This window comes from Alligator sinensis, unplaced genomic scaffold (genome assembly GCF_000455745.1).
Source record: "Alligator sinensis unplaced genomic scaffold, ASM45574v1 scaffold741_1, whole genome shotgun sequence".
Taxonomy (NCBI): domain Eukaryota; kingdom Metazoa; phylum Chordata; order Crocodylia; family Alligatoridae; genus Alligator; species Alligator sinensis.
The window spans coordinates 1,876,221-1,893,293 of record NW_005842212.1 but is presented as its reverse complement, the minus strand read 5'-3'; the positions used below and the strand labels follow the sequence as shown (position 1 = coordinate 1,893,293).

Below are 17,073 nucleotides of genomic sequence, written 5' to 3'. Positions count from 1 at the left end.
ATTATATTCATTGAAACACTCCTCCATAAGAGACAATTCAGAATCTATTGTGGGCAGGGAATAAGTGCATGGAGGAGACAGGCCAGTGGACTTCCACAGGGCTCAGTGTTGGCCCAAACCTTGTTCAATTTATACATAAATGATACATCAACAAACATCTCACAAGTTCATCTATGCTGATGACATCTGCTGAGCCACTAGAGCTCCATCTTTCTGCACTCTGGACCAGACCCTGAACAAAGATGTGACAAGCTGGCAGACTACTGCACCACATGACGGCTCACGCCAAGTCCTGCCAAAACTGTATCTAGTCTATTCCATCCCCACAATGCCAGTGCCAAAAAAGAGCTTAACATCTATATGGGTGGTCAGAGACTGATGTATGAACCCTGCCCAACATACTTGGGAGTGTCTTGAGACAGAACCCTGACTTTCCAGGGACATCTAAAGAAAACAGCAGCAAAGGTCAAATCTTGAAACAGCTTGTTAGCCAAGCTTGCTGCATCAACGTAGGAGCTGCAGTTACAACACTCTGGACCTTAGCTCTTGCCCCATCATACTCAGCAGCACAGTATTGTGCACCTGTCTGGCAAAGGTCATCACATACACATCTTATTGACATTCAACTGAATGCAACCATGCACATCCTAACACGAACCCTCTGCTCAACTCCCCTCCCCTGGCTTCCCATCCTTGCAGACATCATTCCCCCGCACATCCGTCGACTGATGACCCAAAACTTGGTTGAAACCATTTGTGCTGCACCTTACCTACCATGCTATGATGATCTGTTTAATCCACTCAAAGTCCGCCCTCCTTCGCAACATCCCTTACGGAGCAACCTCCCTGATCAGGAGCCATCTGCATAAGCCATCGGGATCAAGGAATGGGAATCACGGGAAGTCACAAATAAGTTGCTTGTGACAAACCCCACTCGACAATCTGCTGGCTTTGAACTACCACAGTGAGAGTGGTCCCTGCTAAACAGGTTCAGGATAGGCCAAGGCCCCTGCGTAGCTAACCTTCACCACCTAGGCCTCAGTGCTATCCCATTGTGCACTTGTGGAGAGATGCAAACAATGCTGCACGTCACCGAGGAGCGTCCCCTCTACAAACTAAGAGGTGGATTAATAACTTTGAACTCAGCTAACAAGGAGGCTATTGCTTGGCTTTGCAGATCTGCATTTGCTAAATAATAAAATAAACAAAGAGAAAGGCGATGGAGCTAGGAGGGGCAGAACTGATGCTATTGGTGGCTTTCTAACTCTGCAGAAAAGCAAGACTGTCCATATTAGCATCATAGCAAAGCAGAGCTGGAAAGGACCTCACAAGGGTCTCTGATTCAGCACCCTGCTCAAGGCAGATCGTCCGTAACTAAATTATTCCAGACAAGTGTCTGTCTAATCTACTCTTGAAAAACTTCCAGGAATGTTCATTCAACAATTTATCTAGGTAGCTTGTTTCAATGCCTGACCACCCTCAAAATCAGAAAGTTCCTCCTAATCTCCAACCTAAATTTTCCCCTGCTTTAGCTAAAGGCCCTTGCTCCTAGTCCTGTCCCCTGTGGTCAGGGAGAAAAGCCCATCTCCATCCTCTTTATAACCACCCTTCAGGTACTTGAACACTTCTATCAAATCCTCCAACCCCAGCCCCTAGTGTTCTCTTCTCCAGACTAAATAACCCTAACTCTTTCAGCCTTTCCTCAAAAGTCATCCTTTCCAGGTTTGTTCATCTGCACTGGACTCATTCCAAACTGTCCACAACCTTCTAGAAGTGTGGGGCCCAAAACGGGACACTGTACTCCAGGTGAGGCCTCGCCAGCCCTGAACACAGTGGAAGAATCACTTCCCTCGATTTGCAAGTGACACTCCTGTTAATACAGCCCAGTATACTGCTCGCTTTTTTGCAATAAGAGTACACTATTGGCTCATATTCAGCTTATGGTCCTTCTCTGTAGTACCGCAGCCTAGCCGGTCATTCTCCAGTCTGTATTTGTACCTGCAATCATTCCATCCCAAGTGCAAGACTTTGTACTTGTCCTTGCTGAATCCAATTGATTGCAGACACTTTCTCCAGTTTATCCAGGTCATTCTGGATCCTACCCCTACCCTCCAGACTATTTGCAAATCCACCCAAACTGTCTGCCAAACTGCTAAGCATGCACTCGATCCCATCATCCAAATCATTAGCGAAGATATTAAATAATACTGGACCTAGGACAGATCCTTGTGAAGTCCTACATGATACCTTATCTCAACTAGACATTGAGCCACTGAGGACTACTCGTTGAGTATGGTGATACTAGTTATGTATCCACCAGCCTACAGTCCCAAAACCAGGCCTTATGCTGGTGGTCACTGCAGGGCCTGGTAAAGGAAGGTAGCCTTCTCCTCATCCAACGGGGCCATTTTCTACCTACAGCTCTGCACATCAGTCCCAGGAAGCATTTCCTCCTCCCCTTTTAGGCAGATGTGCCAGGAAATAAACTTTTCTGCAAGCTCTCCCTAACCATCTAGAGAATATGAAGGCATCAGGTCTGTTGCAGTGTTCCCAGTGTGGCTGATGATATTAGAAGGAACCAGCCGTATCATTCATAATCTAATAAATATCTTCCCATTCCCCCTTCTCAGTGGAGAACAAGTTGATGACGATTTTTCCACCAATATAGACTGACAAGGGAATACAAACGGAGATTCAGATTTCCAAGACTGCCAGCAGCCATAGCTCTTTAGTTCATTTACATCCGACTAGGTCTTGCAAAGGAAGTCCACGTGGGCACAGAGACACACTGGTGCTTGTATGCTGCACAATTGAGGCCTGTATTTCCTGAACTTCAACACAACATCCCATTCTTGAACTTCAACACAACTGTGAGTGTGTCAGGAGCTGAGCAAATGAAACAGACCAGGAGGAATTTCATTAGTCCAATTTTTATTCAAATGTAAGTATTGAAAACTATGATGAGATTTTTTTTTCTGAAAGAATTACATGAGTTTCAATTGAGACCATTACTCAAGCTGTTTGTTGAATGGATTGAAATCCATAAAGTAAATTACTTCATAAGATACTTCGTCCTTCACATCCATGCAAAAACAAAAAAACAAAAACAAAACAAACATCATGGGTTTAAAGAGTCAACCAACCGATTGCAATATTCTGTTACACATCATATTTAACAAGTCCGTTTTAGAAAAACAAACTATACGTCCAGAAAAATTCTTCCACTCTTCCATAATTCCTAAAGCACTGTATACATAAATATACAAATTAATGTGCTCAACATTTCTTTATTGCCATTCAAAGGAAAATAAAATAATTTATAATCCCATAAGCAAAGGTAGGGGCAGGAAAGATTAATGAATGCACTTTGCTCATTTCCAAATATATGTTCCCAGACAATATATTTTTGAATAATAGCATTTCCTAACAGATATAAGTCATGTCTGTCCCACTTTGTCTCTTGCTGTTGCATCAAGGGGGTAACTGTCATGACTAGGGGTCTACCCAAGTCACAGGGGGACTTACCAATTTCCATGGGTTGATCACAGTGTAAAGATCACAGTCCGCAGCGGCCCTGCTCCTTGGCGGTGATAGGCCCCAGGGAGATGGCGAGGGGGCGGCCGCCATCTTGACTGCTGGTTCTCCCTCAGTGCTGATTGGTGGAGAGGCCCCAGCGGAGGAGGATAGATGAGGGGCAGCAGCCATCTTGTATGCTGCCCTTCATGCCACCCCACCAGCCACTGCCTTCCCCTCCCAGCAGCGAGGACCTCCGACTTCATTGGGGAGCCAACATTTAATTTTTATTTGGGGGGGGGGGGGGGGGGGTAGGGAGTTGATTTGGTGGACAATCCTGGATTTCACAATCTCTGCAAAATCCATGAAACCGTAAGTTAAGTAGGTCCCTAGTCATGACATTACACAATTTTCAGTATGAACCCCACCCCCGCTTAATAATGAGATGCATTAAGACATTAAGCTATCGTTATTGTTTAATGAGTAGACACTGCACGTAGCTGAATGTTAAAGATCTTGGTCTCCCAATAATGCAAACAAAATACCTAAACTCACCTTTCATGGTGCTTTCAAGTAATGTTGCCCCAAGTGTCTTCACGGTGATTACAAAACTCTATAAAATCTACAGAGAAAAAGTATCCACATAACCTAAAATAAACTGAATTTATCTATCAAGTGCGAATGGAAAAATACAGACCCGATACAAACATCCTTAAAGAAGACTCATTGAGACAACACACCTTCCATGTTGAAAGTGACTCTAATTTGCTCATTAATGTTGTAAGCATATCATTGCATAACCATTTTTACAAACACAGCTGTGTTGGTCTCTCAACATACTTCATTCACAGAAGGGGATCTCCCCCTCAAACCACACAAGCCACTTTAGGGGCCCCATCCTGCAATGTTCTGGTGCACAGAAATCCCACAAGTTCTCCTAAAAAAACAAGTTACGTGATTGGGCCCTTCAATTATTAGAGGTTTAAGAGGAGAATTGTGGAAATTCTGGGTCAACACTGGGCTTGTAAGAGGAACAAGGAATAGTCTACAGAACTTACTTCAGTTACTAGATATGCTTTTAATATCGTTGACTGTGGGCTTTATACCATTCCCTTATAATGCACTGCAGTATTCTGCTCAGATGCAAGACAGCCTAAAAATGAGACTGACGACAAACAGCCTGGCTTGATGCCCAAACTAAGTAAAAAGCAAAGACTAAAGGAAGAGCAAAAATCAAGAAAATATAAAATTAGAGATTTAAAAATATCCACTATTCTAAGATGCCAAATCATTTTAAATTCATGATGTTGAACCCAAACATGGGCCTTTAATATGTTAGAATTAACACAAGAGCAAAGAGAATATCCCACCTTAATTACAACATTACAATTTCTCATGCAGAAAACGTACAAATTCACACGCACAGCACAGCTGGTGAAAACGGCATTGGAACGTCGTAATCAGAGATGGAACTTAAGAGAAATGTCCTCAAGAACAATAAAAAGCAATTCAAAGAGTCTTTAAAATTATTTTATAAAAATATTTACACTAAAATTTGTTAGCTCTAAAGATACATTTTCAGTCCTAGAAAAAGGCAATCTTTAAAGGAGCTGGCTCAGGTGCTCAGAATTAATCATACAAACATTAGACCACACAACAAAAGGAAAACAAATCCAAAAGCATTTGATGGGGAAAGTACAGCTGGTTCGTCCTGTGTTACAGTTGTTAATATTGCATAGCTGAAAAATGAGGTCACTTGACTTGCATAACACTGCAACTTCCGAGAAGGAAGGAAAGAAATGTGCTGTTTACTATCAATAAGGAAAGGCTTTTCCCCAGACCAGCTGTGCTTCCTGGACTTCCAGGAAGTGCACAGGTCCACTGGTTTTCTTTTAGGCCACATGCGTGTGTAAATATCAGTTTACAATAACAGGAAGACACCAAAACCCCAGAAGATGAATGCATCTCACTCTTTTTCCTCTCCTTTGTTATAAACCCATGAAAGTGCACTGTCACTAATCAAAATGCACTGGCTGTTTTGGTACCTGGAGCAGACAGACGATAACTTACTACAGCTTATACTGATCTGGTCAGACTCTCCAAAACAGAGAATGATGGTTGCCTAATAGCTTTTCTGAGATGACACACAGATGATTCAAGTGCTTTTGTAAGCGCCCACGCAACAGGATCTTACTTATGCCATAGATAAGAAACGCCCTAGGACCTGCTCCACAGCATGATGAAGCCAATGGAAAGATTCCCCATCAGCTTCAGTGCCTTTTGGATAAAGCTCATAGTGGGTAAGTTAGCGGGTCAAAGCACAGTAGTAGAGAAACAGCCAGTAGAACCAATATCGGTATTATTTTCAGTGCTCTTTCAGCCTGCAGGGGACAGGTGTTAGCTGTACTTTCCTAGTTCACTTCCAGGACCCTGGATCCAGTCCACAGCAGCAGCTCAGCTGCTGTCATCGGTCCTGTCATTCTAGCGGACAGTTCACTCTGAGGCTAAAAGGGAAAGACAAGCAGATGCTATTTAACATTCCACAGAGGGGCTCACAGTCTCCCTGTGGAGCGTGAAGTAGCAAAGGTATGTGCTGCTCCCCCCGCCCCCAAAATCAACAGGACTTGGCCACATGTAGCCACGTTGCAGGAACGCTGCAATGTGAATTTAAACTCAGCCTGTTTAAAAAAAAAAAAAAAAAAAGAATACGCTTCCCACTGAATCCCCATCTCACTAACAGCCCGAGCTGGCATATTTTTATCATCCTTTTCAAAGAAGGTTTCAAAGGGTTTTTCTATTCCCCTGTTGATGTTTAAGAGCATTTTCAGCCACACAAATATTAAGAGCTCATCTACATGGGGAAAATGACTGAGAACCATAACCATGCTGCCATGACTGGAAAGCGACAGTCTACATAAGTCAGGTATCCAGGTTGTAGCTGTATTGGTCTAATAAAAGATATCACCTCTACCACGAGTTCTGATTCCACGGTCTACATAAGACACTCTCATTCAGCCAGTCAGTTTTTCCCAGTGTTAACAAGCCCTGACCGATTCCAGAAAGGAAACCTGGTGACACTGCCTCTGCCTGAAGTCCTGTAAAACACACAAAGTTCAACAAATTTGAAAAACAGAGGATGGATTTCTATGCTACCTTCTCTTAGCTAAACTCTCCCTTAGTGTTACTTTTAATGCCAGTAAATACAGAGGGGGTGCATCAAGATTACCAGGAACGAGCACCAGGACTCTCAGAAATGCAATTTTCAAGTTGATTATTCTATAAACAGAAAGCAGGCATGAAGGATTCTGGGCACGGACAAGTAACACACGGGTCCACATTTCACTTTATTAAATAACCTCTTACTCATTGTGAGAGTGATCTTATTTGATCCCATCAACTATTTTGTATGGGTGGAAGAACACATTTAAAAACAGGGAAGATTTAAAATAAGAACAAAGATAACAAAGAATAAGATCTCCACATTCTGGAACCATTAAGACAACGTAGGCATTTTATCTTGGTTATTAATCACTTCTTGAGTGGCAGAGGGCATGTGGCTGGATATTGGCAAGACACATCAATGGCTCATTAAGAAATACACTTTCAACTTCTCTTATCAAATGGCATTGAAATGCTGGACGCAGCTAAAACGGGGCTTTCTGCACAGCCACCAATATGCATGAAATATATGGGGAAAGATTTCTTCTGTTATTTTCAATTCATACCATATTTCAGGGGAGTAATTAGCCCTCTAGAGCCATAGGTTTCCGTGGGGTTTGCCTTCGGTGACTGAAGTATGGCACCTTCACCCCTGAGAAGGGCACTGTCCTGCATGCCCTATTATATTTATAAACTGGCATTCACAACTGGCAAGTCTGTGACTAGTGTAGGAATCACATGCCGTGTGCCCCAATCATATCACAGATCTTCTGGGGATGCACACAATAGTCCAGTGGCACATAGGTACGCATGACTGAGACAAACACAAGCAAAAGCACCCCGGTTCCAGTACTGTTCTGCTGACTGCTTTTGAGGACTGGCGATTAGAAGATTTCACTGTCAGTAGTACGTTCACCCTGGAAGTGCAGTCAGTAAATAGATCAATGGATCAGGTATATAACGTATCAGTAGTTAAGAAATCCAATATATTCATTTTTACTCACGTGCCCTAAACTAGCATTTTGTTTCACACAAGAAATTCATTTTCTCCAATATCAGTTTAAGCACAAGGTTTATCTCAGGATTCTGGCTGTTCAGGAAATAGTCGATTGCACCAATGATAATAAGCAATATCACGTGTCTAGCATGAATCATGTTCTCAGCCAGATTTTCACATGGCTATGCTATCCACTGCAGAGCAGCTGATGTTCTTAATGTATTCCTTGCGAGGCTAGGAGCTGAATAGCAACAAGGTGGGTCAAGTCAGGGGTCCATCATTTTCCCAGGAACACGCAGCAGACTTCACTCCACTTCTGCTCCTTGAGTCTGTGTCACAATTATTTATGAATCCCAGCCACACCTGTTGCAAGAGTGGACAAAGAGACATTAAACTATCTTGGGAGCAACTTCTGCAAAACCAAAGTGCAAAAGCAGGAGTACAGAAAGAAAGTCAGCTTGCACAATCCTGTGAAGATTTCCTCTTCAATGGAATCCATTAAAAAAAAAAAAAGAGAGACCAAGCAGTCAGGGAGCAAAACTGTCTTGTTAATGGATGCTCCCTGAGTTAGTAGTGGCTGCTGTGAACTCATCTGGGAGCCAGAAGGCCCTGAGTTCCCAGTTCTTCCACTGGTCTGTTTACCTGCATAACTTCTTCCAGTGCTCATATTGGTTGGCAATAATGTCCACTTATCAGTGACAGGGTTATAATATTCCACTGAGGCCAAATTGCAAGAACCATCATCTCCTCCAACCACATAGAGAAGCCCATTCACTGCACACACACCTAGAAACAGAAGAGACACTCAGTTGAACTCTACACAATTTACCATACACAGACGTAGTTGTTTTGCATTAGAAGTACCTACGCATCAAGTCTTTCATGTTAATTATTCTCAGGCAAGACCATGCCCTAACGATCAAGAAAAAAATTAAGGTACAGACAGAATGCTCAGTGGTTACCTGCATTTCGCCTACACATATTCATATCAGCCACTTGCTTCCAGGTGTTTGCTCCTGGATCATAAACCTCCACGCTCTTCCTCACCAAGGGACCGTCATGCCCTCCAGTAGCATATAACAATCCACTAAGAACGCCAACACCTGCCAAACAGAGTGCGGTTTGGTTCAGACACGTGGCACAGATACAGTATTAATGGGTAGGCCTTATATTTTTAGGCCTACCCAATGCTCTAGGCCAGGCATGACCACATACTGATTAAGAGGTGGTCGGCCTCATGGACAAAACCCTTTCTGCAACTCTTACTGTAATTTATACCAGCACAATGGAGAGCAAATTCTGATGCTACACTAACCATCTTAAGGGAAACTCTGATAAATGGGCACAAATTTAATTAATGACATAACCTGCCCTACCTAAGAATATCTCAATGGGATTGTCAAGTTTTTCAAACCTGTTTTTCCCCCACTGTCAAAAAAAGCCAAATGTTTAAGTAGTAGTTTAAAGAATTACAGAAGTAAAAAAAAAAAAAAAAAAAAGGTGTGGAAATGCTAAACAGCCCTTCTCTAAAACTGTCTGATCACCCGTGTTTAGCAATGCAAGATACCTCAAGTGCAAAGACAGGACCTTCCAAGGAATGGAACTGTTGACCCTGCACAGAATAGATCAGCTGCCAGCCTGCATCTTTATTTTAGGGCTCAGAGCTAGAACCGAAGCTAAACAGCAGCTCTCCACAACACACAGGAGCACTTGTGTCTTACCTACACAAGATGGCAGCATTGAGCCAAGAATGCTGGAAGTATTGAACATCATGTTTGATGCATGGAGTTCAATGTTATATTTGATAGTTATACTTTCACTTTCTATAATTAGCAAATTCCACTAATGAGAGAATTTCATTTCCTATTTCAATCACTATGTCTTGCCTCACCACACACCCAGCTGAGAAACACTTGCAGACAACTGAGAGCAAGTTCAAGTATCAGACTGCACTCCTTCCTCTGTACTCCATATCAGAAGCACTTGGAAAGTAAAACTCACGCCAAAGTCTGTTTTACTGGATAAACTTCCTTGAAAGCAGAAACTCGTAGCCAGAACTGCTAAACACAGGGACTGTTTCACTGCATTGTAGCGTGAGGCCAGCAATGAGGGAAGTTTGTTCCATTTTCCAAGAACACTGGATGGGATTGGCTGAAGTACCATACACAGAATGCCATGTCTTTCTTTGTATTAGTATCTCATTTAGTAATAAAGGCACACCCCACAGGAAGGGGTTAGTTTGGGGGCCTTGTGAATTTAGAGGATTAAGAGGAGGGTGGACACAACACCTGCTCACACAGTTTCACTACATCGAGGTAGTGAATGCCTCGTACCAGTATGGCAATGAACTTGTACCCTTCATCCAAATCCTTTTACAACGTGCCAAAGCTTTATTACCCAGCTCTTCCAGTTGAGGAATCAGGCACAGAGGATGGATTACTTGCCTACAGCCCAACAGCAGATGAGGAGTAATCGAGGATGACACGCAAGCTTTCCATTCCCTGTTTTACACAAACCTCCAGCCTATAAGCCTCCACTCTGGCCAGCCAAAGGGCATTAAAAAAACAAGCGAGCTGAGTCTAAATAAAAGTTGCCTGAACTCAGTTTTAGGTCATTTAGGTTTCTTAACATTGCTGTTCAAACCAGATGTGAACTTTACTTCGTGAGGGCTGGGGTTAAGGAAATCATGAGAACTGTTGGCAACTTCCATGCCTTGATGATCTTAACTGAGAGGGCAGGAGGTTGGAATAAAAATCTTCAGTTCTCAATTCCATCGCCCCAAGAGGTCGCTTCCAAATGCTTCAGAGCATCAAGAAAAGCATCATTTAAATGTGTGTCATTACCTGCACCACTGCGCCGTGTGCTCATGTCAGCCACGTAGGTCCATTCATTTGTGGCAGGATTATACTGCTCTACAGTACTAAGGCACTGCCGTGATGCTCCATCATAACCCCCCACAGCATATAGCTTCCCTGAAAGAAACGACACAGGATACAGCTGTATCAATGACTTCCATTACCATTGTGCTCAAAGGTCCCAACCAAGACTGAGGCCCCCCACAATAGGTACAATACAGACATACCAAATAGCTGTGCATTGCTTTGGGGGTGAAGGGAAATCTTCATAAACCATCTAGAACTCATATACAACCCAAGCACACATCTGATAGGCAAACTCCTTCCATAAATGTATTTCTTCATAATGGATTAAACATGTTACATATTCAATTTAGGTCTGACCCACTTTTGTAACTGCCAACAGCTATCCAAATCTGTCCTGGATTACAGCCAGTCTCAAATGGTGCCACTCAAGCAACAGGCTACTTAACTCCCATTCTCACCAAGGCACCAGGCCTTGCAACAGACCCAGATGCAAGGTTTGTCCTCCCATCAATACAGACCACATCAGCCAGGAGTTGGTCCTGGGACTGGTTTTGTTCAATATCTTCACCAAAGACCTGGAAGATGGGATGGAGTAAACCTTCAGCAAGTTTGCAGGTGACACCAAGCTGGGAGGAGTAGTAAAGGCACTGGAGAGTAAGGCTAAGATTCAGAGAAACTTTGACAATTGGAGGATTAGACTAAAAGAAATCTCATGAGGTTCAAAAGGACAAGTGTCAAGTCCTGCACTTAGGATGGAACAATCCCATGCACTGGTACAGGCTGGGGACTGACTGGCTAAGCAGCAACTCTGCAGAAAAGGACCTGGAGAGTTCACAGTTGAATATGAGCCAACAGTGTGCCCTTGTGGTGAAGAAGGCAAATAGCATATTGAGCTGCATTAATAGGAGTGTTGCCAGAGGAGAAGTGATTTTTCCCTTCTACTCCGCACTGATGAGGCCATATCTGGAGTACTGTGCCCCAGCAGTCCCTCTAAACTGTGCAGTGTGCATGGCCACGCAGGCACGCCTGGCAGCACGGCAGGAGCATGCCTGCACAGCCGCACAAGCCACATAGCTTAGAGGGAATGCTGCTGTGTTCAGTTTTGGGTCCCCCCACTGCAGAAAGGATGTGGACAAATTGGAGAGAGTCCAGTGGAAAGCAACAAAAATGGTTAGGGAAGTGGGACATACGAGTTCTGGGCTTATTTAGTCTGCAGAAGAGAAGCCTGAGGGGGGATTTAATGGCAGCCTTCAGCTACCTGAAGGGTGGTTCCCAAGTGGATGGAGCTGGATTGTTCTCAGTGGGGGCAAATGATAAAACAGGGAGCAACGGGCTCAAGTTGCAGCAAAGAAAGTTTAGGTTAGATATTAGGAAGAACTTTTTCACTATGAGAGTAGTAAGGCAGTGGAACAGGTTATCTAGCGAGGTGGTAGAATCTCCATCCTTGGAGGTTTTTAAGACCTGGCTAGACAAAGCCTTGGCTGGGATGATCTAGTTGGGGATGATCCTGCTTTGAGCAGGAGGTTGGACCAGATGCGACCTCCTGAGGTCCCTTCCAACCTTAATTTTCTATGATTTTATGATCACTGGACTGAATATCATTTCATAGATATTCGAGCTGGAAGGGACCTTGGAAGATCATCGAGTCCAGCCCCCCGCCCGAAGGGCAGGAAGTCAACTGGGGTCATAGGATCCCAGCAAGATAAGCATCAAATTTGCTCTTGAAGGTGTTCAAGGTAGGTGCTTGAATCACCTCTAATGGCAGGCTATTCCAGACTTTGGGGGCTCAGACAGTAAAGAAATTCTTCCTTATGTCCAGCCTGAAACTGTCTTGCAGTAGTTTAAAACAGTTCGACCTCGTCATCCCTTGGGGCGCTCTGGTGAACAAACGTTCCCCCAGATGCTGGTGGTCACCCCTGATAAACTTATAGGTGGCCATCAGATCACCCCTGAGCCTGCGCTTTTCCAGGCTAAAGAGCCCCAGGGCTCTCAGCCTGTTGCCGTAAGGTCTGTTTTCTTGACCTCTGATCATGCGCGTGGCTCTTCTCTGGACTCTCTCAAGCTTCTCCACATCCTTTTTGAATTGTGGAGCCCAAAACTGGACACAGTACTCTAGCTGCGGCCTCACCAAGGCCGAGTACAAGGGGAGAATGATGTCCCAGGATTTGCTTGAGAAGCATCTATGGATGCAAGCCAGCGTTTTGGTCGCTTTACTAGCCGCAGCATCGCATTGCAGGCTCATGTTCATCTTGTGGTCAATCATGACCCCCAAGTCTCTTTCTTCTGTAGTGCTAGCCAGTGTAGCACTGCCGAGCCTATAAGGATGCTGCAGGTTTTTCCTCCCAAGCTGGAGAACCCTGCATTTTTCAGTGTTAAACACTATCAGGTTCTTGTCCACCCATTTGCTGAGCCTGTCCAGGTCAGCCTGGATCGCCCTCCTGTCTTCTAGTGTGGATGCTTTGCCCCAAAGTTTGGTGTCATCAGTGAATTTGGCCAGTCCGCTTCTGACTCCAATGTCCACATCATTAATGAAGATGTTGAGCTGCATTAGTACGAGTGTTGCCAGAGGAGAATTATGAATTCTCATGAATTAGAAAATCCAAGGCTCATTCACCTGCACCTCTACCAGCGTCATATGCACCATCACCTGCTTACAGTGCCCCTCTGCTGTCTACACTGGACAGTCAGTGACCCCTATGTGAAAGAAGGAACGAACACCAATCTGACATCAGTTCTAGAAAGATGCACAGGCCTGTGGCAGAACACTTTCACCTCCCTGGACGCTCCCTCGCTGACCTCAGAGTAGCCATTCTCAGAACACAGAACTTTACAAATGAAGTTGAACACAATGCAAAACTATGGAAGAAGAAATCACTCAGAGAGTGGACTGTGCTAAGTATGCTCTAAACAGAGGCTACAGATCCTTATCCATTACCTAGATTAGCTTTTGTAACTCCTTTGAGCCTATGGGTTTATTACTTGTTTGCCTCTTCAGCACTGTTCCAGCTCCCTGCTCTCCCTCCCCCGACCCTCTCTTCCCAGTCTTTTGCATTCAAATGACTCTCTCTCTTGGGCATGTCCTTTTGCATCCGAAGAAGCTCCTGCATCTGATGAAGTGAGCTTGGGCTCCCAAAAGCTTATGCTATGCACCTCTGATCCAGTTAGTCTATAAAGTGTAAATCTACTCTGCCTTTTATCCATAATTCACAAGCACATTATTAAGGCACTGCTTGTTAAAGCAATTCCATAGAGATGCATATTTTAGCAGCTCCCCACCACTTACTGAGAAACTCCAAATTTCATGTCCCTCCCACTCCCTTCTATCCCTGCATGTAGATCAAACCAACCTATATTCAACCTTAGGAACTGGAATTTATAACATACTGCAGCTAACTCCACCAACCAGTGCACAAGGGAAATTACTATCACTGCCGCAATTAGAGCTGCATTAAAACATTTCCACTTAGATCAGAAGCGATTAGGCAAACCACAAAATGGAAAAAAATTCATGTTCTAAAATGGCTGTTCCCTGGATCCTCAGCAATGTTGAACAAAGTCAACCCACTGACATTGGGCACTGGATCTCAGGAGCTTCATATTTACATGTTTCTATCAATGGTTGTTCCGTTTACTGAATCTGCCCGTTCCATTCCCTTTGCCTACACCACCCCTGAGTTGACACTGTACTGAAATTTGCTACCATCGGTTCCCTGTTTGCTCACAAAATAGGATGGGCACATACCACGTTCACATATCAATCTGATGTCAATCACCTTAGGATCATGTGGGCAAACTGCTGGTGAATTGTCCACTCAAAGGGATTACGAACTTAATTGTTCCCAGTCTCAGTCTGGAGGAATGAGTTTTACCGTCCTCCAACTGCCATGTTCCCTCACAACACTTATTGCTGATCACCACCCACAAACGATCATTCTTGCACTGGCCAGAGATACGTTTCCACGAAGAGCCCCTGCCTCGATGGATTCAGGAGAGAGTCAGGTACTAAGCCCAGGGTCAATATGAGGATCTTGTGTCGCACACAACAGATGGCAGCATCGGCAGCACTCCAACCCAAGAGAAGCACACTGAAAAGCTGCAATGATCCGGTGATGTTAGAAATCTTTGCATGTTAACACCTCGCAGTGCAGTGATGGGCCTGGCTTGTCCCTGCATTCAACTAGCTACGTGTTAATCTGTAGACTGCCTGGAGAAGAGCTTTGCCCGCCTTGCTGAAGGCCCACCTGGGATTATCCATGTGTTTGAAGCAGTAACAGCCTTGTGGCCAAAACGGCCAGGTCTTACCCTCCACAACTCCCACTCCAACGCTGCTTCTCCTTGTGTTCATGGGAGCCACAAAAAACCACTCATTGGTTTTATAGCTATAGGCCTCTACGGATGCCAGACCTAGAGAAAACAGGAATGCACAAGTTTACTAATTAAAAAAAGATTAGCATTACACCTTTTCTCTCCTATTTCCCCTATGAGCTGAACTAAAATCTCCTGAGGTTCTCTATTTCCTCTGCAACTGCGAAAACCACGTGGCACAATTATATAGCTCTTTTCCCTCCAGGCAAGAAAATGCAAGTTAAGAGCAGAGCAGTCCAAAGGAGCAAGAATCTCTGGCCCCATGAATTTTCCTTTCCACAGTGGCACAGCTTCAACGGCAAAATGGAAAGTGCTCCCAGGCCAGCCTGACCCAGCTTGGCAGTAACAGCACTCTCCAGGGAGGTGATAGACCTCCTTGGTGGAAAAGGATCTTAAACCCACGTCTTCCCCTTACTGGCCAAGTGCTATTACACAAGAGACCAGTACCATCACTGCCACCACCACCTCCTCCTCCTGTTCCAGGCGTGCTTACAAATACAAAAGCATGAGGCAGTCATCTGGCCACAAAGGGATGCCGTGCACATTCAACTCCAAGACTGAGGCTCAACCTTGAATCCCAGTCTCACAGCAGTGCCTAACTCAGGGCTGCAGCTAAGCTCCTAAATCCAAGAGAGAGATGAGATTTCAGACACACCTCTCTCTTTGGTATTCACTGTTGCTGACTTAGGTGTCCCTTGACTCTTGCTTTTGTGAGCCCAGATCCCACGCACTCAACTTTCCCCATTCACTGAAAGGCCACCCAATTTGGGTTTGTGGATTCCACTCCTGTACCCAGGCACCTGAGGCTTAGCGAGGCAACCCTGAGTACCCCAAGTCCTTTTATGGATGCAGATTTTGGGGAACAGAGAAACAGTGCAATATCCCTTCACTGGATTGCCTGGCTTTTCCTAAGTAACATACCAGTACTTCCATCAAACCCGCCCACAGCATAAAGAAGGTCATTCAGCACAGCTGCTCCCAAAGTGCTTCGTCTTTCCTGCATGCTGGCGATGGATGTCCACTGGTCTTTCACACCGTCATACACGTCTACAGTTCGCACTCTTAAAGAACCATTAAAGCCCCCAACAGCATAAACATTGCCTGCCATGAACACCACTCCTGTTAGAAAGAGAAGGCAGACTTCAGATCTGAGACTTAACTGGTGGCTTGGAAAAGAGACATTACTGGATCCCTTGCTTAGCATTTGTAACAGCAAAGGGTGAAGAGAACATGTTCAAACCTTTAGCAATTTTTTACTGGGAATAAAGGCAGAACATAGGTTTTGTAGAGGAAAACAAAGCATATAACACTCAGAATGTTAACTTTCAGGATACTTGCTAATTCCCAGGGAGATGGGGGGCCTTGAAGAGGAGGGCATGAGTAGATTCACAGTACAACCTAGGCCAAATTATTCAGAAGGAGCAATGAGTTGCAAGCCATGCACCTCGCTTCTCCTGGGATAAATCACTTCACCAAACTGCAGTCTTAAAGGTAGTTTCTCACTGGAAAACCAGCAGGGAAAGCCAGGTCATCGTTGGATGGCCAAACCAAGCTGGATGGGGGAAAGGCAGAGAAGAGAGCGGGAAGAGGAAATGAGGCACAGAGGTGGGAATAGTAGTTATATATGGCAAGTGGAGGCCAAGGTGGTATCGCATGGGATATTCTTCTGCATCTTAGTGGAAGGAAAGGGAAAAAGGCAGAGCTGCCTGTGGACAAAGTCATAGAAGGCAAACGTACTCCTGTGTCTCTTCATGGATGTAGTGGGAAAGCAAGAGAGGCTACTGCAAGAGCTCTGGTTACCTGCCCTGCATCTCCGGGAGGGAAGCTCAGCTACCTGATCCCATCGCTCCTCCTCGAAATCGTAGCACTCCACGCTCCGAATGGCTTTGGGCGCCTGCCCACCAACCACGATCATCACCTAGGAGGGAAATAACCAGAGCAAGAAAAGCCTCTGAGATCGGGGCACCGTTTCACAGCAAGGTGCATTCTGCAAAAAGAAAACTACTCCCAATGGCTCAGCAAGAGATACATAGCTGCCTATGGGATGTGAGGGCAGAAAAAGGGAGAGAAGACTTTCCAAGTCACAAATGGGAATTGGGACCCAGCGGGCACTGCTCCTCTGGGGAGGGCTTCCAGAGGGCCCAATCTGGCAGGAAT

At 44.7% G+C, this 17,073-nt stretch overlaps 1 protein-coding gene across 3 annotated transcripts in view; it reads right to left on the bottom strand.

The window, feature by feature from the left end:
- Window positions 1-6,467: 6,467 nt before the first annotated feature.
- KLHL3 (kelch like family member 3) overlaps window positions 6,468-17,073 on the bottom strand; it is a 61,547-nt gene continuing 50,941 nt past the window's right edge. For all 3 annotated transcript variants that reach the window (XM_025207866.1, XM_025207868.1, XM_025207869.1), the window contains 6 exons: window positions 16,717-16,834; window positions 15,838-16,035; window positions 14,854-14,955; window positions 10,513-10,641; window positions 8,632-8,772; window positions 6,468-8,455 (listed from right to left, as the gene is read on the bottom strand). In XM_025207866.1, coding sequence (XP_025063651.1) covers window positions 8,064-8,455; window positions 8,632-8,772; window positions 10,513-10,641; window positions 14,854-14,955; window positions 15,838-16,035; window positions 16,717-16,834 — 1,080 coding nt within the window. In that variant the 3' untranslated portion in view covers window positions 6,468-8,063. The remainder of the gene's footprint in view (window positions 8,456-8,631; window positions 8,773-10,512; window positions 10,642-14,853; window positions 14,956-15,837; window positions 16,036-16,716; window positions 16,835-17,073) is intronic.